The sequence below is a fragment of the Macrobrachium rosenbergii genome, chromosome 46 (assembly GCF_040412425.1).
Source record: "Macrobrachium rosenbergii isolate ZJJX-2024 chromosome 46, ASM4041242v1, whole genome shotgun sequence".
Classification (NCBI taxonomy): domain Eukaryota; kingdom Metazoa; phylum Arthropoda; class Malacostraca; order Decapoda; family Palaemonidae; genus Macrobrachium; species Macrobrachium rosenbergii.
Genome location: NC_089786.1, coordinates 16782676 through 16806014, shown reverse-complemented (window position 1 = coordinate 16806014; position 23339 = coordinate 16782676). Strand labels below are relative to the sequence as shown.

The 23339-nt window shown below is 34.1% G+C and overlaps 1 protein-coding gene across 1 annotated transcript; it reads left to right on the top strand.

The window, feature by feature from the left end:
* The first annotated feature begins 5932 nt into the window (after positions 1-5932).
* LOC136830373 (glutamate receptor ionotropic, delta-1-like) lies at positions 5933-22811 on the top strand. The gene is made up of 14 exons (XM_067089908.1): positions 5933-6258; positions 8346-8392; positions 9029-9119; positions 10130-10224; positions 11023-11195; positions 11947-12140; positions 12424-12657; positions 13899-14026; positions 15196-15317; positions 16064-16292; positions 18182-18327; positions 18486-18584; positions 20259-20425; positions 22462-22811. Exons 1-14 carry the CDS (start codon positions 5933-5935, stop codon positions 22664-22666), a joined length of 2256 nt encoding a protein of 751 aa, XP_066946009.1. The 3' UTR covers positions 22667-22811.
* The last annotated feature ends 528 nt before the right edge of the window (positions 22812-23339 follow it).

Sequence of the window (23339 nt, the reverse complement as noted above, 5' to 3'; positions counted from 1 at the left end):
CCCTGGACTGTAAGCTCACTTGAGTGTGTAAACTCCCCTGACAGAATACCATGGGGCCAGCGTAAGACTGCGAGCTCCTCTGGTAGTGAACCATTAAAGCAGTATAAGTTTATAAACTCCCCTATAGAGTGCAGCTGGATCAGGTAGAGTACCATCAGATGGGTGTAAGTTTATGAACTCCCAGGTACAATGCCATGGGACTGGTATGAATGAGTATCATTGGATGGCATGAGTTAATTATAAACTGCTTGGTAGGGTATAGTGTGACCAGTGTGATTATCTGAACTTCCCTGGCAGAGTACTTTTGGAAAGGCTTGAGTTTATAAATTCCCCTGGTGGAGTTCCATAGGGTTGGTACAAGTGTATAATCTCCCAAGATAAACTTCCATGGTATGAGTGTATAAACTCCCTAGAAGGGTACAATGGTAACAGCACCAGAGTATTAACTCCCCTGGTAGTGTGCAGTTGGGACAGCAACTCTCAGGTAAAGTATCAACTCTCTGGTAAAATAAAGTGGGACCAACATAATAATGTAAACACCCCTTGCAGAAGACAGTGGAGCTAACACGAATGTATAAATGCCGCAGGACCAGCATGAGTGTACAAACTCCCCAGGCAGAGTTTATAAACTCCCCTGTAGAGTTAAAAGGGACAAATATTAGAGTATAAACTCCCCTGGTGGAGTTAAAAGGGACAAGTATTAGAGTATAAACACCCCTGGTAGAGTTAAAAGGTACTAGTGACACCAGCATAAGGTTATGAACTTTTCAAGATGAGAACTACTGAAGCGGGATGAATTAAAAACTTCCCTGGTGAATTTAAATGGGACCTGTATACGTGTATTATCAACCCTTGTTAGAATACTGCAAGACCTCCCATAGTAGAGTTTCATGGAAATTGTATGAGTATACAATAGGACCAGCATGAATACATAAACTCCCTTGCCAGAGTACCATTGGACTGGCATGAGTGTATATACTCCCTAGTAAAGTTCCATGGGTCCTGTAAGAGTAATAAACCCTTCAATAGATAACAGCAGAATTAGCCCTAGTTTTTAAACGTCCCTTTGACCAGCATGAAGAAACTCACTGTATAGAACTGTTGGACCCGCCCGAGTTTCTAAACTACCTGATAAAGTTTCATGGGACTGACATGAGTGTGTAAACTCCCCTGACAGAGTACAGCATGACCTGCATGCGTGTAGAAACTCTCCAGGTAGAGTACAAAGGAACTTGGTAGATTACCTTTGGGCTGGCTTGAGTCTATAAGGTTTCTGGGAGAGGCCCAAGAGACCACTATGAGTGTATAAACTTCCTTGTTAGAGGACTATCTGACCAGCACAAGTTTATTTACTCTACTGATAAAGTACTGTAAAGTTTTTAATTTCGGAGATTCTCCGTTATCATGCTTAGCTTTTTTAGTAACACACACACTTTTGATTTTTTCAGTTTGGACTACATACCCTGTGTAAACTCATGTTCAAAGCAGGACATTAGGTTTTCAGTGTAAGGCTCAATTATGCCGGTAACCAAGTACTCTTTTTTTTTTTCCAGTCCCGAGCAGCAGTGTCAAAAAAGGATGAAATGTCATAAAAGTCGGGGAATGCTTGATGTTGATGAGCTGGTTTATCCTGTGGGTAAACCTGTGTATTAATTGCTATGTTAGAGTAAATGTCATCAATTGGTAATGTGTAATAATGACCGGTAATTATTCGTAAAAATACCAATATGTTTGGCAACTGGGATAAAACTGATGTAATACAACCTTGCCGATTTTATACAATATTGTCAGTAAATCTGACGAATAATATTAAACTTTGTTTTGTTGACCAAACATGAGGGATTCTATTCATATTCACCTGTCATTATGCATAATTGCAATTTTTCTCATGCACTCTAACAAGTATATTTTAGCAGCCGTGATTATAAAGAACGAAAATTGTAGAAAATAATCATTTCAATTCGAAGAAAGGAATCAGCTGCAGGAACAGCTAATCTAACCTAAATTAGCGTCGTTCCTGCCATCACTGTCTTTAGCACGTATATGAACACACGAGCCCCCTTTTTTTAGGTGGACCCCTTTTCTTCGATCATAACTTTTCCTTAGAATGATTTCGGCGTTAACATGTATTCGCTATTGTCCAAAATAGCTGAAGAGTCCTGCTCCTGGAGCCTACCCTAACAAAGGCCCATGGGTTTTTCATATCTACGTATGTAATACAGAGGGCCTCTTATCCAGATACGTCTTTCATTTCCAAGCAATAGCGAAACATTTCGGAAAATTTTTGTTCGTTCTGAGGACAGTTCGCATAACCCCACTTGTTATCGTTCGGGTTTCTTCGAATTCTAAAGTAAAATTTTGGTCGAGTTTAGTTAGGCCCTCCCACCATCCACTCTTGGGATCCAGTTAACAACCAGAACATATTCTCCGTCGATCGATAAGGAAAGAGAGACGATTGTAATTGGCTGGTCTCTTTGTATTTGGTGAAAGGAAGAGAGAAGTCTTCGTTCATTTCTTGGCTCTCTGCTGTTGAGTCAACATCAGAATCAGATTCTCCTCTGCTAAGCAACCTCTGGTTTCAAGAGAGTAAGTTTATGGACGTTATTAAGTAGGTAAATATGGCTGTGTGTGGAAACACATTCTCTCTCTCTCTCTCTCTCTCTCTCTCTCTCTCTCTCTCTCTCTCTCTCTCTCTCTCTCCCGTACATTTGACAGAAAATATTGTGCTAGTTCACTTTTGCGAAGTCCTTATAAAAATATAAGCATAATTTGAAGATATTCTAGACTGCTTGTGAAACTAGGATAAATACATGCTATTACTTCGTCTACCTTGGCACGAAAACCCTTCATTAGTCTAACCACATCATTCCCTATAACCAAGTGTGATTAAGCTTGCAAATAGATATTCTTCAACAAGTGATTCAACGGAACCGCCCAACAGGCTCTGCCCAGGTGTATGATAACGTGGACTAAAATTGTTGACTTTGTACATAAGATCAGCTGGCTTTTTGCTTATTGTAATGGTGTCTTAGATATTATACCCTTTCTGTATATATATACAGTATTTATATAATATATAATATATATATATATATATATATATATATATATATATATATATATATATATATGTGTGTGTGTGTGTGTGTGTGTGTGTGTGTGTGTATAAAGTATATACTTCGTTTTGTTGTTGTCAAATTTAAAGGGCAATAAGAAATGAGTTAAAACTGCCGATTTTCGAGGGAAATGACCGTAGAAAAATTATATATTTCTATTTATTCATGGCTGAAATAGTGGTATCAGCCGAAATATAATGAATGCCTGTACTTCTTTTATTTTGATGGTCCCTTAAACTCGTAGAATGCTATTTGATTACAAAGACACACACAAAAACACGCACACACACATATATAAATGAATTCATCCAGTCAATATCAAACTGCAATGGAGGGGTAAAATTTTTATTACAATAATAAAAATTTCCAAATCCTTGTAACTGTTCTCCCGTACATAATGAAACTTGAAAAAGGCCAATTAAACACAGCACTGGTGTTTTTCGATTTAGTCTTGCTGGCTTCCCTTTCTTTGTTGACACTTATAGCATCATGAGAACGAATGAAAACGTGGTAGATCTGAGCGTTTTTTTTTTTTTTTTTTTTTTTTGAAGTGCAAGTGGTAAAAATTTGCTAATCTTCTTGTAGGAAGGATTACTGCCACAGTTTTTTTTTTTATCCTGAACACGTCGTTCAGCAAAAGCAATACTAAAATAATATCAGCAGTGATAATAATAATAATAATAATAATATTTATATATTATTAATAATAATAATATGCAAAACCGGGTGTATAGTCTATTATTATATATATATATATATATATATATATATATATATATATATATATATATATATATATATATATATATATATATATATATATCGAAAACTTCAAGAAATAGAGAAATTAGGAAGTCATTGTGGGTGTCGGGAATGTCGCGCGCACGCGCACACACACACACGCACACAGCCCCCTCAGCTCTGTGGTTGGCAACCTCGCCCGGGTGAAAGACCAGAGTTTAATCCCATTAGGATAACACTTTTAGGTTTATTTCCTGAAAAATCCATCAGGTCTCTTTTACAAGCTTTGAATTTCATGAATGGTAGTTAATTGTCTGAGGTGGGTTGCATCAAGTTTAGAGGGCGGAATGGGGTTAGGAATTACTGAAAATCTGAACATTAATATCCTCTGGAGCCAACTCCTGTAAGGAAACGGACGTTCGTCAAAAAAAAATTAATTTAATGAATATCCTTGCATTCATATTTGTATGTAGGTTGCAGGGCTTGCGTATGATATATGTATATGTGTTTTATATATATATGTATATATATGTATATATATATATATGAATATATATATATATATATATATATATATATATCCTATATATATATATATATACATATATATATATATATATATATTTTATATATATATATATATATATATATATATATCTATAGGATATGCATACTATAATAACACAATTATCCGTCTTGGAGTTACATGACTGGTATGAATACATATACATCCTTTAACAATGATAACCTTCTGTTACCGAGGCCACTGAGATACATTTCTAATATTTACGGATGACCCTCATTATTTGTCATTAATTGGGGCAACATTCCAACAATTTATTTTACACTAGTTTATACCTCTCGGTTGGGACAAGTGCTTTGGAGCCCTAAATTCTAAGACGTTGAAACTAGTTTATATGTATAAACTAAGACAAAAAAATAGTATAAACCAGCTTTGATTCCATAATCAAAGAATGAAGGGAATGTTTGCAGTGACGGTACGGTATCGAAGACAATGCATAGGATGCACAAAAATGAAAACCGTTTACTGATTAAATCTACTTGTTGTGTTTTCTAAATTTAGTCAGTTAAATTTCGACTCATTCATCGATATTTCAGGTTTAACCTCCTTCCTGAAGAATAGTCTTATACAACACAATATGTGATAAGGGTATGTGCAAATTTTAGTTGGGTTAGGTTGGAATATGTAATTTAAGCCGTGAATTTTAAATGTAACTGACCTGGTAGCTTTAAAAATGGATTTCTGTTTATAGCCTACTATTCTAATTAAAAAAAAAAGAAGGCAAAGGTCACAAATAAATTAAGAACTTACCAAATATGATAGTTATACAGCAGTGGTTTAATTATGTGGCACATATCTTTCATAATATTGCTTGTTATAATTTGATTAATTGATAAGTTAAAGGTATACTGGTAATCATTTCAATATGTTTTTATCATCATGTTAATAAGTCTGTTATCAGTTTATGGTCCAAGCATTAAGTTATTAAATCCTTTTTTTTTCCTGAAAATATAAATAAAAATTTCAAAACATCCGACACAAATGATGAATCCTTTGGCTTGTTATGGGTATGTGTCAGATGAGATTTCCCAATGATCAGAAGGATTTTAAGAGTATTCGTACTGTCAGGAACTTATTACTTGATATATATATATAGGGCTTATATATATATATATATATTTATATATATATATATATATATATATATATATATATATATATATATATATATGTATATATGAATATATATATATGTATATATGTATATATATATATATGTATATATATATATATATATATATATATATATATATATATATATATATATATATATATATATTAAGTTTTTGGATGGAAACAATTCTAAACTCCAAGCGATACCGAAGATAAAAGATCATAAGCACAAGCAGACTTGAACTGTCAAATAAAAATGTGGGGCTTTAGAAGGTGTTTCACCCTCATCAAATCAAGCGCTTCATAAGAAACATGTCATCATTCTCGAGGGACACCAAGAAATTTGAGAGAAATCTTTCATCTTTATCCAGGTCAACCCATGGCGTCTGGCCAGCGCAGTCGGAAGCTCCAGAAACTGGAAGCCCGCAGGCGCATGATCCACCTGAGGGAAAACGGCGTCCCCGTCAGGGACATCTCCATCAAATGTGGTTACAGCACCACCACCGTCTATCGATGGATTCGCCGGTGGCAGCGTGAGAAAAGCATTAGCGACAGGCAGAAACGCCTTCAGCCGTACCTTCCTCAGGAGCAGGAACAGCGCTTCGATCAAGCCAAAATTCTCTACCCCGACAATGTTTCCCATTCACTATATTATCACCATTATCTCAATGCCCTCTTCCAAGAGCGTCTAAGAGAAGCGATGAGGTCGCATTTCCCAGGCTCTTCCTATCATTATTTCTAATTTTGAAGGTCGGTTTCGCAAAAGCACGCTTTCCGGTATATTCTGGGATTTTTCTGCCAAAACTTACCTCCAAAAAATTTGCTGCCAGCGTGCTGGAAAAAATGCAGAAAACCTCGCCGTGTGACACCGCTTGGCGACTCTGAGGAAACATGATGTAGCTTATGTTTTGTCCATAAATTAGAGTAACATCTGTGAAGCGTCAATTGTTTTTATAAATTCTAGGTCGTTACTTCGATGTTGCTCCTAAGAAGCTGTTAATTTCGTTGTACTTGACCTATCTTTCCCAGCGTTGGCTGGAACAGTATAGATTAAGCCTTAGGCCTTATGTCAGCACGGTCCCTTGAACAATAGCTGCCCGCAAGCGATGGATAAGTGCGGATGTGGATAAGAGCCATGGTGTGGATTTTTGGACTTGAACTTAAGAACCCAGACTATTTGACCTAGACTCAAAGTGCTAAGTATGTGGTGTTTGTTCAGTGTTGCTTACTGTACGTGTAAACTGTAATGTTTCTTTGAAATGCCGTGCATCGTTGCCTTAATCTTATTCTACTTTTCTGAACAACTGTTTATGTGTGGATACATTTACCTTATTTATTTTGTTGGTATAATGATCTTTTTAAAATTATTCGCGCATTTGATCGGTTGTTTTATTATCGAGAAGCTCTGTGTAAAACCAACTTCCCTTGTTCAATTTCTGTAAGGAACACTCAATTGAATATAATTTTAAAACTAATAAAAACTTATGTTGCCGTATTATTCTTTGAAAATACTAATGATTATTAGTTAAAATATTTTGTTTGAATTTACGGAATGATGTGTTAAAATCGTCTTCAGAAAAAATTTAGTGTTTTATCACTTTAATATAAATCTGGAGAAATTGCTTTGTATGTTCATGCATAAATTACCAAGACCGAGCAAATATCCATATACATTTTTTTATTTATATCCAAGTCTAGGTTCATACAGTTATCATGTCTGTAGGTATAGATATAGACCTAAATGTTATAGGTACATGTAACACCACTCGGATATATATGTGTACGAATTTGTATGTGTATATAATATAGACATATATATATATATATATATATATATATATATATATATATATATATATATATATATATATATATATATATATACTGTATATATATGTATATATACATAAATATATATATATAATATATAAATATATATAATATATATATATGAATATATAGTTTCATTTAAAAGTGGTCCTGGTTTATGTTTTTTATATCAAGATAGACAAACAAATCTATCTAAGTAAATAATGTAGATACTGTTGTTGTGGTAGAAATAAGAAAAAAATAGACCAGTTGGCCATACTTGCTATCTTCTAAAGTACTGGATGTAAATGCTGTTGAAATCTAGAAAATAAAATCAAACTAACCCACTCAGCAGTTATGATTTTTTCCGTTTTTTCCTGAAAGGCAATTGTTAATTACAGTATGACTGACAGGCATATATGTGTGTATATATATATATATATATATATATATATATATATATATATATATATATATATATATATATTGTATAATACAGTATATGTATATATTTATATATATATATATATATATATATATATATATATATATATATATATATATATACGTGTCTGTGCCTGTCTGTCTGTCTGTTTGTGAAACCACTGTGTCTCTGATAACCTGAACAGTAACGAGGCATTTGGCAGTCAGTCGACTGCCATAGATCGTAATTGAAGTAGACTAGGATATGGAGCTTGTAACTTCACCCAAAATAACCAGTTGGGTAAGAGGTATTTAAGAGAAAAATTCTTATATAATTGTATGGATGCGTGAATGTGCGTTGATCGGGTATTTACTAATTTTTCAAATGAAGAAAGAAAGAAGATAAAAAAAAACTGGCAGAAACCTGCATCATTAAAAAAAACAGTTTTCTGTTTGATTGGATTACATAAGTGCAACTCAGTGATGTCATGTACAAGAAGCTGTGAGATGACTTCAGAGACCCTTGTCCTTGTCACTCTCATCGTGATTTTCTGTTTCAGGAACAGACAAAAAGAAGCGATGAATCACCACATCAGTGGCGTTTTAGGTACGTAATTTACAAAGAATCACATTCAAAGGATTTTCCATTACAAATAACACAACCCGTGCAAAATTACTGATGGGCAAACAGAAGTGAGATTACAGTCCCCCCTTCACCTAATTTTCGACAGGGAATTAATAACCATTCTTGATCTGAGGCTTAATTATGCATTTTTCAATTGGGAGACGTCGATACAGAGCCTTAAATGTTATTCTTAAGCAAGCATAACTTCTTCATAATATGTTCGAGGTCTAAAAATGGTCTTCCCCTGTTTATCAAACGTTTAAATTCTAGTGTCGTTTACCTAGAGATTTTCATTAAAAAATATTTTTGGCTAGGTTATAAAATATAAAAGCATTCTGATTTGTTCTTGAAATGTTTAAAAACTATGAATATTGTTCCAAACTATGAAAGTCGGTCCAAACTAGAATGAATTTTAAATTTCAAAAGGTAAATTCTTATTACTTACCTGTTCCATTTTAGTATTTCTTCCCAGAAAAAAAAATCAAAATTAGCAAAAGTATTTTTTCCCATTTTGTAAGTGGTTGTTCACTAAAAAATGAAATATTTTCCCAGCGATGATTGCCAGATGCAGACATCCTTTATATAGTTCAGGTAACTCTTTGTGTGACTTCATTCCAGCGGCCTTGGCGGTAGCAGCTTTCTTCCAGACAGAAGTGAGCTACGCTTCTTTGTTGCTGGATGAACAGCTTTATCTCGCCTATAATGAGAGGTAAACAAAATATTTTTTCGTTTTATTCAGCAGTTTGTGAAGTCTTTTTTTAAATCATCGCTGTGAATTAATATGACACTGATTATTCTCTCTCTCTCTCTCTCTCTCTCTCTCTCTCTCTCTCTCTCTCTCTCTCTCTCTCTCTCTGTTACTCTCTTCTCTATATATATATATATATATATATATATATATATATATATATATATATATATATATATATATATATATATATATATATATATATGTATGTATGTATGTATGTATATGCACGTGTGTATGCTCGTGTACCTGTGTTTGTTTTAATGGTTTAAAGGATAATATGGGCAATCTGCCTCAATCACGCTCGGATCCCAATTCTAGTGTGTTAATGCGCCGAAAAATCGGCATCTCGAAAAGAGACTGTCAGTAAGATTAGGCAAATGCCGAAGAACGTGGGGAATTCCTGAGCCTAAAAGTGAATGGCAAGAAAAATAAAGGATCGGTTGACCCTTGTGTTTGATGGTCTGTGGGATCATAAAGCCTAACGTGTACGAATCACTGTTGATTCAGGAACTTCCTCAGTGATGACGTTGTATTTCGAAATATATTTCACTGAGATTCCTGAAAATGATTCCTACTTGAAATTCGAAAATAAAAATATTTACGCAGAAGTTTCATCATTCGTTGTTGCTGACTCGTGTTGTATTGCTAGAACTTGTTTCAAATGATCATAAATGGGAAATTTTCTGTTTGGAAATATTAGTCATTTCACAGTTGTTTTTATTTGTATATTAGCTTGATAATGTATGTATGTATGTATGTATGTATGTATGTATGTATGTATGTATGTATGTATGTATGTATGGAGAACTTAATTATTTTCGTCTGTTTTCCTCTACTTCTCATGGCTTATATTTTGCTCTTTTTTATTTTTTCCACGATTGTCTTGCAAGTTTATGGACTTCCTGACTTGTCCCATTTGAACGCGTTTACATGATGAATGACAATAATAGTGAAAATTATGTTTTCAGTAACACCCTGGAAAAAGAACTATCATCGCTCATAAAAAATCTGGCCGATGCACATCGTCTTCACTTGCAAATTCTTCTTGATCCGAGTGATAAAGGTGAGGTCATCACACTCTCTTATGAAATGTATTTTTGTGCGCTGTAAACGCCTGTAAGTTTAAAGGTCCGCCGAGTACCTGGTTTGAATAAAGTACTCGATAAAGTATGGAAGGATGCGTACATAGAAATAGCTCATAGGACAACATTCTTAATTGTTTGTCTTCTGAAATAACTGTTGCAAGTTTGTTACTTTGCTTATCGTTCTGTTATATACTTTTGTTAATGTATTTGATATGAAATCAGTGTTGGAGGTCAGGTGTAATATCCCCACCTAAGTGTGTTAGGGTTGCACCATTATCTTGGTGTCTGAAATTCCCCACTTAAGTATGTTAGGGTTGCACCCTTAACTGGCGTCTGAAACCCCATACTTAAGTATGTTAGGGTTGCACCCTTATCTTGGTGCCTGAAACGCCCCACTTAAGTGTGTTAGGGTTGCACACTTATCTTGGTGTCTAAAACGCCCCACTTAAGTGGGTTAGGGTTGCATCGCACCCTTATCTAGTCTCTGAAACTCCCCAAATAAGTATCTAAGGGTTGCACCCTTATCTTGGTGTCTGAAACTCCCCACTTAAGTTTGCTAGGGTTGCACCCTTACCTTGGTGTCTGAAACCACCTTCAAAAGATAACTGACCATCACAAGCTCCTATTTAGAATACAACAAATTGTGTTATGGTCTCTGGGCGATCGACGACTTGCCTTGGTTCCTTATGCTTTTATATAACACCTATAATTTCAGCATTATCTATTCTGCTTCGTCAAAAGCCTAATCACTTGTATTTTCCACACTTATCCAAAAGGAATCGTAAACAAGTTAACCAGAGACCTCTCCCACGAGGGGATTAATTCGGTGATGTTTGAATGCAGTCATATGTCGGTGGAAACGCTGATCCTGTTGCTGAACCCTGCCATGGGTACCACCCTTCTCTTGTCCTTTTGTCAACGGAACACCGTTCTGCAAGTCTTTAGGATGGTAAGAATTTTTACTCATTCTGCACACATACTGACAAACATATATATATATATATATATATATATATATATATATATATATATATATATATATATATATATATATATATATATATATATATATATATGTGTGTGTGTGTGTGTGTGTGTGTGTGTGAGTGTGTGTGTGTGTGTGTGTCATTGAGTCGGCAGTTGGATTATGAAAATAACAGTAAATACTGTAATTTTTTCGATGGAAGCCGACAAAACGACTTTTATCTTTCCAGACTTTAATGACAGCTGAGGCTGTCTTCCCTTCCCTTGATAATTTTGTCACTCAGTTGTTTTGTCCCATGAAATTAGAGAAATCCAGTAAATCATTTTAATCATGCGCTGCTCGTGCTTCGTTAACAGTTTCCCCACAGGGATGATTGTGACAGAATACTTATTTAATACAAAAGAACTTAAGTCTGAGGGGTACAAGAAATTGGTTTATGCAGAACAATAATTTGACATATATTAAGTATTATTATCATTACTGTAATTATCAGGAGGCTTTTTGAAGGCACGTTTAATGAAGTGTTAGTATTATTATTGATAATGATGGTTGATGTCGTTGCTGTTTTGTTGTAACGTCCTTCTTGAGGCATGTTTAGTAAAAAATTATTTCTGTATGATGATTATTATTATTATTATTATTATTATTATTATTATTATTATTATTATTATTATTATTATTATTATTATTATTATTATTATTACTTAAACACGAGATCCGGGACAACAGACTCCAGAGCCACTTCGTCACATGGCTCCTAATACTAGATAAGCAAGAGGCCAAGAAGGAATTCCTGAATGTACTGGAAAGTCTCATTTTTGAAGGAACGCAGGTCACTCTTCTTCTCGAGGATTCCAGGGGAGAACTGGCCATCTCACCCTCTCGTGCCGATGTTAAAGGCATTGTACGGTAAGCGATGACAAATGTGATTTCTACAGATTTCCTAAGCATTCTCTAACCCTAGATTCGAATTGTGCTTACTGAGATTTCCCTTGGTAGAGGATGAATGAATTCCAGAGCAGAAACTCAATATAATATAGAGTAAAAAATCTTAGTATAAATGCCAGGATGAATCCTGATATGTCTCTGCAATAATGATACACAGCGCAAGCAGTTAAAATGTATAACGGTGAAGTGTTCATTAACACATCTTACACTGTAATGTTCACTTATACAAATTTCGCTCTCTTAGGTTTGTCACTCCAGCAGAACTGAAGAGCAGATCCAGCACGAAAGTAAATGAGTTTCTGGTGCCTGATTATGAGTCAGTTTATTCAGATATGAACGGCAGAGAAATGGTAGTTTCAGCCCTTGACAGTCCTCCTTTCGTGATAATGGCAGACCTGCATCCTGAAGTCGGTGTAAATGTCAACACCGGGACAGATTTTCTGTTTGTAGAGGCCATGGGAAAGACTCTCAATTTCAGGTAAATATTATAAGCTTTTCACGACTTCTTTGATCAACTCCCATGTCATAAGAAAGAAAAACCCTTTAATGAAAGTCGCACCTGCAGCATAAAGATTAGTGTACTGTATGTGTATGTACATATATATATATATATATATATATATATATATATATATATATATATATATATATATATATATGTATGTATGTATATCTGTATTATATATGTGTATGTATATATATACATATATATATGTATGTATATATGTATTATATATGTGTATATATATATATATATATATATATATATATATATATATATATATATATATATATATATATCTCACAAAGGAGCCGTTACTCAGTACCACACAAAGGGTGAAACGAAGGAACAGGCATCATATCCGTAAGTAAGATTATTAGCCGACGTTTCGCGTCCCATTTTCAGTGCTTGAAACATTTGAGGACCACTATAATTATGTAACTTTACACGTAAAATACAATGATATATACTACATAGAAAACAATCAAACACAGAACGATAATATAAACAGTAAGATTAGTAAAATTAAATTGAACATTGTATTATCTGGACTGCCCAGTTATCATTTAAATAATTGTTCGTTACATAATTTGCTGTTGACAGACACGAGCTGTCATTCCTATCTGAAACTTACTGTCAGTCTCCTTTTACTCCCACTACTCGGGTGGGTTCTTGTGTGCGTTGCAATGTTTAATTAAAATTATTAAAATTATTTTTTTTGTTATTCTTTATGCGCTTGAGTGTTTTCAATATAATATATATGATTGTGTTTGACGTATAAAGTTATTATTCCAATGGTTTCAGCCCCGAAAATGCAACTTAAAAATGTATAATTATCGCGAAACGATAAAATACTTGTGTCTTTGCTTCACATTTATATATATATATATATATATATATATATATATATATATGTATATATATATATATATATATATATATATATATATATATATATATATATATAATATATTATATATATATATATATATATATATATATATATATATATATTCCCATTTCATTTACGATCTTCACATATATTAAAAGGCGGTGCCTTTTATCCGTACTTCATAAAATATCCCTCACCCGTGACATTTCTCACTTTTATGTAACTTTTCTCATCTAATGAATCCAGGAAGTCTTCCTGGAAAATATGCCGTTCAAATATTGTAGGATATGACCTCATCCTAATTTATGAATCCCAATATTTTCAGTTTCCGGACCGTACAACCGGAAGACGGTAATTACGGCTACCCTCAACCGGACGGGACAGTGACAGGGATGATTGGGATGGTGGCAAGAAGGGAGGCCAACATTGCTTTAGGTGGAATTGCTGTGAATGGTAAGTTTCTTATTCCATTAAGATAAATTGATATTTCTTAACCTTCTCATACCGGTGATATAATGAATGTTAATTGGTATGCTTCTCATTGGGGTTATATAGTTGCTGTTAGTTGTAGTTCTTATTATTCTGGGGTAAAATTGATATTGTAGTTTCTCATTCAGGTATTGTACTCTAATGCTGTTTCTCATTTCTATTAACATAACTATATAATGTTATTTATATATATATATATATATATATATATATATATATATATATATATATATATATATATATATATATATATATATATATAGAAATAGCATTAGAATTATGTTAACAGAATGAGAAACAGCATTAGAATACAATACTGAATGAGAAACATTACAAATTATATAAATTTCACCCCAGAACAAAAAGAACTACAACTAACAGCAACTAAATTACCCAAATGAGAAGCTTGCCGTTAACAGGCATTACATTCCCGGCATCATAAGCTTAAGAAATATATGGATTTTTAACCATATATGCTAGGGAGATTTTGTAGTCTTGAGTGATAAAACCCAAGTTTTCTTTCAATACCAATTTGAATTATGAAGATAATTTTTTCAGTTTATCTTTTTCATACTTCACAAGTTGATGACTTTTCATATTCTTCCACATCGGTGTTTTCTCTCTCTGATTCATGTTAATGTGTTTTCCGTTTCTAGTTATTTACGAATTCCTTCAAACATCATTTTAAGTGTCCATTTCATATCACATGGTTCGCTATGAGCAATTCTTATATACTGTAATTATAGCTCATTGCTGCTTAGATTTGCTGCTGGTATCAGTCATATTTGTAATGTTCTTTTGCGACCCCTTTTTATCCACGACTGGTACCTGCACGACTGTTTGAACTCATGAAGGTGTTGTTGAATATTTTCGGAGTAATTTTAAGTTTTAAAGATAAACCTTGAATATTCTGAAATTGTTATGATGGTGAAGTCTTTGTGTTTGTTTACTTTTACCATAATTAAAATACACATTTCTGATTTCCTAGCAGTAATAATCCTCTGTTGACATTCCATGACAGTTTGTGAAATCATTTCAAGAACCTTTTTGATGTATTCTTTTAATATTTTTATATTAGAAACCGCCAAGCACTGAATTCACTCAACAGTTTCTGTAACGTTGACATCTTTCAGACAAGAGAGACACGGTCATCGATTATGTGTACCCGTATATGCTGGGGCCACTCTGCGTCTACTCGAGGTCTCCCAAACTGAAAAACAGAGCCCTGGCTGTGCTTTCACCCTTCACTTCCGAGGTAAGCCCATTAAAAATGGCTTCAGATAACTTTATCTCAATATTGTTTACATTTATGATATACAGGATTATTTCAACTTCTCGACCCAACATGATTTATAATTATTAGGTAACCTTGACCCATAATAGTATAGATTTGTGAGATACATCAAAGTCTCAGAGAGTCTCGACTTGAGTAAGTTAAGTTCATGATATGCAGCATGATCCAAGATACCACTGGACCAACAAAGTTTATACCTTAGAAGGAACAGCGTAATTTTGAAACTATACATTTGATACTTGAGAATGAAGCATTATCCCAGTTAAAGTCCATCCAGCATACTTGTACTTCACGTTCGTGAGATACAACATGATCTCAGATAACCTTGACTTAGCATGACTTTTAATCAGGATGTATAGATATGATCTCGGGGTCTCGCCTAGTCACTTACTATTTGGCCTAAGAGTCTTACGTTATAGTATTTTCTTCATGTATACAAAAAACGGTTTTAATACCTGTATATACTAACTTACAGAAGTGGACGAAACAGACCCAGTATGTGTGTGCTTTAAACAAAGACAGTCTCCAGACTTTTTTGGACTTATTTTATTGACAGTATGTTCATCTGTTTACTGTTGTTAGTTAGTTGACTTTTGTGTATGTGCATGACCACCCACCCACCCACCCACCTTCATGTGCGATATCTTATGAGTTCATGAACTTTTTGACAAGTGATATTGTTCAAACATTCTGATTCTTTTGTTTAGGTATGGATATATTTAATCATAGCAACATTGATGATGGGACCCATTGCTTACGTCGGAACCCTAATAATTGATAGAAGCAGAGGGATTAATGATCGAAAACTGAGTCTTCAGAGCTATTCGTTCAACATGTTTCGAAATATCGTCAATCAGGGAAATGACCTTTATGTGGAGCACTGGTCTCTGAGAATATTGGTCTGTTGTTGGTACCTGTTCTGCCTGATTACTGCAGGTAAGCTTGCTAACCCGGTTGGCTTGATAAAAGTACGTACGGTATATAATGTACAAATACACATACATACACACATACATACTTACATACATACATACATACATACATACCTATATATACGTGTGTGTGTTTTAAGAGGGAATATATCAGTGAAAACTGTTAGAGGTTAAGTAATACATTCCAGTAACTTAAAAAAGATAGATCATTTTAATAATTACAACTGAAAACAATAACAAATTATGAACATAATACATTAATATAAAACAAAGGAACAAAAACCAACAAACTACCTACGATGCATACACACCTGACTTTGGATCAGGTCTTAGTTGAAAATTAAATTCTTGAGGCTATTCAACCATCACTGGAATATGCATTACATACAGCTTACAGTTTTTACAGAAATTTTAATGAATACAGAATAATAAAAAGCACGAGTAAAGACAATAATGAACAACATAAACGTGCACACACACATTATATATATATATATATATATATATATATATATATATATATATATATATATATATATATATATATATATATATATATATATATATATATATATATATATATATAGATATATGTATTATACTGTATATGTATATATATATATATATATATATATATATATATATATATATATATATATATATATTTATTATATATATATATATATATATATATATATAGATATATGTATTATACTATATATATATATATATATATATATATATATATATATATATATATATATCTGTATATATGTATATACATAAGTACATTTATATATGTGTGTGTGCGTATATATATAATGTGTGTATGCGTGCTTGTGTGAATATAACTTTTATCACGAGAATTAAAATGTTATAATATAAACAATGTATGAACACGAGGAAAGTAAAGACGTGCATACAGTGTAAAGCTACAAAGTGAGTGAATCATTATTGGTATTTGTTGACAATAAATACCAATAATGATTCAAATGTTATTTTTCCTGTGTAAACGTAACGATTGCAAATTTTAATTTCGAAAATTTCTGTCGTAAACAAAACCAGTTATCCACTTTGTAGCTTTACATTGTATGCTCATCTTTACTTTCCTCGTGTCCATATATTCTGTTTATATTATAACGTTTTAATTCCAGTGATAAAAGTTATATTCAAACACATTATATATATGCATATATGTGTATATATACGTACGCATGTACATATGTATTTACACATACACACAAACACACACACACATATATATATATTGTGTGTGTGTACGTTTATGTTGTTCATTATTGTCTTTACTTGTGCTTTTTATTCTGTATTCATTACACATTCTGTAAAAAAACTTATAAGCTGTATTTAATGCATATTCTAGTGATGGTTGTATGGCCTCAAGAATTTAATTTTCAACTATGACCTGGTCCAAAGTCGGTGTGTATGTATCGTTGGTGGCTTGTTGATTTTTGTTCCTTTGTTTTATATTAGTGTATTATGTTCATATTTTTTTATTGTTTTCAGTTTTAATTATTAAAATTATCTATTTTCTCTATATATTATAGATTTATTTTTAGTTGCTGGAATGAATTACCTGACCTCTTACAGTTTTCACTGGTATATTCCCTCTTAAAAACACACACACACACACACACACACACACACACACACACATATATATATATATATATATATATATATATATATATATATATATATATATATATATATATATATATATATATATATATATAGGTATGTATGTAACTAAATATGTGTATGTGTATTTGTACATGATATACCGTATGTACTTTTATTAATACTTTACAGTGGAAAAATATTTAAGCTAAAAATCACCAACCTAACTTTCTGATAAACTGTTTGGTATTCCAGCTCTCTATTCTGGAACACTGACAGCTGTATTGGCCATTCCAGCATATGAAAAGCCAATTGATTCATTAGAAGATATTCCACAGGCGGTTAAAGATGGTTTCACCGTTGGTGTAATCAGAGATTCAACCAACGAATATATCTTCAAGGTAAGTAAAATGATTAAGGTTCTCTGCACTTCAGGGGTATCATTTACCTGCGAGGTCTGGAGCAAAGTCCCTTCTCACTAGGCGGTGGAGAGAAGGGGTGGGGACATCTGCTAGACAAGGATGCACATGTTAATATATACTGTGTATCTTTATTATAGGAAGCAACAGACGGCATCTACAAGCAAATTTGGGATCTATTTAACCATGACGATCGATCGCAGAGTTTTCTAGAGGATGTCCTCACAGGTGTCAAAAAGGTATGTTCCAAATCTTGCGAGGAAACAAATGTTCACAACACTCATTTTTATTGCGGTACACATTTTTGTGCCATAACTTCATCACTTATTGTTAGAATATGTTAAGTACAATGGTTTTCATTTTTAGAACAGCTATTGGGGATATAATATGTTTACATAAGTTTAGCGAAAGAACATTACAGATGCAGGTGCCGATTTACGCAGCAAATTACTTTTTGCACCTTATATCCTCAATACTCTCCACATTGTCTCTATGACCTCTGGCATAAGCGACGTCCATGTACGGCACATATAGCTTTTCCCCTTAACTCTCAAACTTTTCACAGCATTTTCTTTGTCCAGCCCTACATTCCTCTGTCCCTCATCCACACTTGTGTCGAATGTTTTACTTTCTCAGTCAGAATATTAACCACACAACTTCCTTAATAACTACTTTTATCTTAATGGGGTTAAACGTAAAATGAATTCTCTCCAGTCTGCTCAGCCTTGTGTACTTTCTGCCAGAACTACGATCAGTTCTATGTCTTCCTCCTTCCCCTTTTTGCATGATTTCTATTTCCATTTGCTGGATTCCATATCTCTCTACCACCTCCTCGTTCGTGACAGTCTTCCCACCAAACTCTGGCTATGAATCTTCATATTCTCTCAATATAGCCTCCAACGATTCTCATATTTTTCCCGTGCTTTGACTCCTCGTCTGTTTCTACTAATGGGATCATTTTATTTACTAGTACACCAGCGATCTCTTTCCACTTAATCCAGGCTGCAGCTACTCTTTTCCTTACTGTTCTTCCAGTCCTCTGCTTCGTAATCCAAATGGCTCCCAAGTTAACATAATAGTTCCATCTCTTCTCCACCACAGCATCATTCTCTAATTCCCTGTTTTCCATTACTCTTTTTATACATTTTAGGCATGGAAAATTTCTTACGCATTGTATATTTTATGACCCCAAGTATTCATTGTGACATCATCTCTTACATTTGGTACACAATACTAAGTTTATTTCCACACTTGTCTCACAGCAACACGTGGCCAGTTTCCTGACTGTATTTTTCTCTTTGGCACCTCCCCAGTTGCCATAAGTTTAGCTGTACTTACATTGATTTTCGGCCCTCTCCTGTCCATTCCTTATGTTATGTTGTCAAATTCCTTCTCAAGAATCACATGTATGTGGTATAAACTCTACATTTTTGCGTGGCACTTTTCTTGTAGTTCCATCATAATTAGGACTGCTTCTGTTGTTGACTTGGCATGAAGACAAAATAATAGGTCACAATTCTAACAATTTTTCTGCAACGTTTTCTCGAGCACCTTTTCCAATATTCTAACAGCATCTTCAGGCGGTCTTATCCTTTATAATTTCGTCATTGCAATGCATCCCATTTCCACATTGCATCATTATTGTAAGACGCTTTCTCTACCCACTTGGTCTTATCCCTTTGCTTTGTCAGGTTTTTTTATATTGTGGTAAGCTCATTGCTTGTTTTCCTGGAATGTACTGGGATTTTTCTATTTTCCATTTTCTAAGGGTCAATTTTAATTGCTTTAGGTGTAATATTCTCATTTGTTTCTTCATTTAATGTGGAATTCTGAAATACATTACATTCTGTGGAAATTCTGCAGTTCCTGTTATTTCTAATAAGTTCCTTCTTTCCTCGATGCTGGTAACACAGGTTTTGCAGGAGAAGTTTGTGTTCATATGCCCAGACATTGAATTCATCATATTAGCAGAAACATTTGGAGGAAGGAAGTTCCACTACGGTCACCAGTGCTTCTATCCCCAAGGAGCTGCCTTTCCAGTTCCTCCAGGAGCACCCTACCTGCAGATTTTCAGTAAAATGTGAGGTATTTTCTTTTTGTTGTCTTTATTTGTAAGTTCTCATTAAGAGGCCTCAGCCCGCAAGGTGTTTAGTAGTGAATGTATTCTTTTCTTTATATAGAGGGTAACTAGCCAAATGATTTTCATTAAAGTTTTACTTTTTTGCTTTAGAGCACCTGCTTTGTACATTTTCAGGGAAATAGGAGTATTTTTTCTTCTTAATAGCCATGGCAACGCAGGATTTTGTGTAAATATTATATTTTCAGATATTTTCAGTAAAATGGGAATTTTTTTCATCTCAACACACGGTCTTTTTTTTTATTATTTTCTTCATCTGGATATTTATTTTATTTATCAAGTATGTTTTTGTACAGCTTGAGTTTTTCAGAAAAGCAGAAGTTTTCCTTTTTATTATAAAAACTCATCAGGAGCTTACTCAAACCATAAACTGGAATAAAATCTGTTTTGAAATGACTCAGAAAAGCCTATTTGCCTAACAAATCTCGCTTACTGCAAGGAAAACAAATTGTTAATGAATTTTATTTCTCCAATGAAAAAACATGCCTGTATTATAGAGAAAGAGGAAGATTAATGAATTCAGGAAACAGATGATGGCAGGAAGCTCTTGCTTCTAGAAGTTAACCATATATACTGATCCAAGGAGCTTATTCACGTTTGGAACTGCCTCTTAGAATCTGAAGGAATACTAAATCTGTCTCATCAATGTCGGAGAGATAACTGTGGCACTTGACTATCAAGATGGTCTAGAAACTATTTTCCACAGTTCTGTCTTCGGAATAAGTAGTGAGTAGCGACCTGACAAGGAAAATTAGAAAAACTGAGAGCGCCTTTAATATCGGGAAGAATTCAGTTACTCATGTGAAGAACGATTAAATCTTCAGTATAGCAGGTCTCAGCTGGGGGACAAATCACGGTTATTAGGACATTAGCAGAAGCAGAGGAGTATTTTACTTCAGGCAGGCAAATTTGGGACAAGTTACATCGCGGCTGAGAAATTCAACGCACAGGAATCTTGGAACAGGTGTCTTTGTGTTCATGTAAGTGCACACATCTTTAATAGTGGAAGGTCTTCATTGGAGGGGCGGGTAGAGCGCTCGGCTAGCACGCTGTTGCCCAGCGTTCGACTCTTCGACCGGCCAGTGAAGAATTAGAGGAATTTATTTCTGGTGATAGAAATTCATTTCTCGTCATAATGTGGTTCGGATTCCACAATAAGCTGTAGGTCCCGTTGCTAGGTAACCAGTTGGTTCTTAGCCACGTAAAATAAATCTAATCCCTCGGGCCAGCCCTAGGAGAGCTGTTAATCAGCTCAGTGGTTTGGTTAAACTAAGATATACTTAGCTTTAATAGTGGAAACGATTGACAAAATTATAATGAGAGATACCGGTTTGTCAGAAACAACCCCTGATATTTGTCAAAAAATGGATTGGTCATGGAAAGTTAATACCCTGTTAATCAGTTCAGAGGCTGGTGGCGAGGCTACAAATACTTGGGTAAATAATACTGTGAGAGACAGATATGTTACAGAAAGGCGTTGTATGATAATTGCCAGTTTTGCTGATTAACAAGCTAACCCAAAAAGATATTGAAGATGTCTCCTCACTCGTGTTTGCATAGTTTAGACGTGCATTTCATGGATTTAACAACCTGATATTGAATTGCCCGTTTTGTTATTTAGTGATATATTTTTCTGTTAACCACTCTGTACAGACACAGAATTGGGATATGTATGTTAATTAAAAAAAATTAGAAAACTGGTAGGCACTGTATAATACTTTTAGCATATGTCATGAAAGTGTACCCATTTACTGGATTGAAGGGAAACGATACCGGGGCTTATTTCATGAAGCTTTCCTTACATCCAAAGTGAAGTGTGATAAACTATAGATCGGTATCCTTGAAATTTACAGTCAATTTCTAAGCCAAAGTTTGATTTACTCAGAGTCTGTTTCCTTGAAGATTACCCAAATTTTCCCCCCTAAAAGTATGGTTGTCTCAGAGTATAGTAAATAAGACTTTGCTCCCAATTTCAAAAGAACTCTGGGACTTGTGGAAGGAGGTTTCTACGACAAGTGGGAAGCCGATGCCGTCTGGAATTTAACAAAAAGTTCCTCACGCGCAGCCAGTGACACTGATGAGGAATCCGGGTCGAGATCGTTCACACTCACTCAGCTTCAGGTGAGACAGCTCTTGACAATTTTGCATTTAACCCTTAATTTAATAAAATATATTGTAGCATGAATGATTAACTGTTGTCTTCTAATCAGTGACTTAAGCAATGTTGGGCTACATTAATATCTAGGTGTTGAAAGCTAAGCGATATATTTTGTCTTACACATGAGCTCCCATGTCCAGCTATTGGGCCAAGGATATGTGGAAGCAAACTCCTCCCAAAAATCAGTGCTTAGAGTTTTGCAACAGTTGTTAAGAGTCAAATATTAGTTGAAATGGTTCAAAATAAGGTGATGGAAGCCAGAATAGCATACGACCAACTAATTAGTCTCAGCATGGTGTTAGCATTTTTATCTTTGCAGGGGATGGAACTGACAAAAAAGTTCTGCAAAAGATATATTTTGTGGATGAATATAACCAAATTTTCCCTTAACTTCACAGCTGTCACATGGCTACTTTTGTCTGTTCCTTACTAAATTTGTTCGCAGAGGAAAAGACCATGTACAGGCAAACAGGGAATGGACAGGGTAGTCAAGAACAAAGTGAAAGAAATAGGTGCGAGTTGAGAATTTGATTGAGAAAGTAAGACAGAAGCGCTGATATGGGGAGAAAAGTGCGATTTAGACCAGGGAGACGGTATGTGAATCAAGTACTTGTTATGTAACACTTTTATCAGAAGTTTGAAGATTAAAAGAAAAAAGTTTCTCATGGAATAAATGGACCTAGAGAAAACTTATAATAC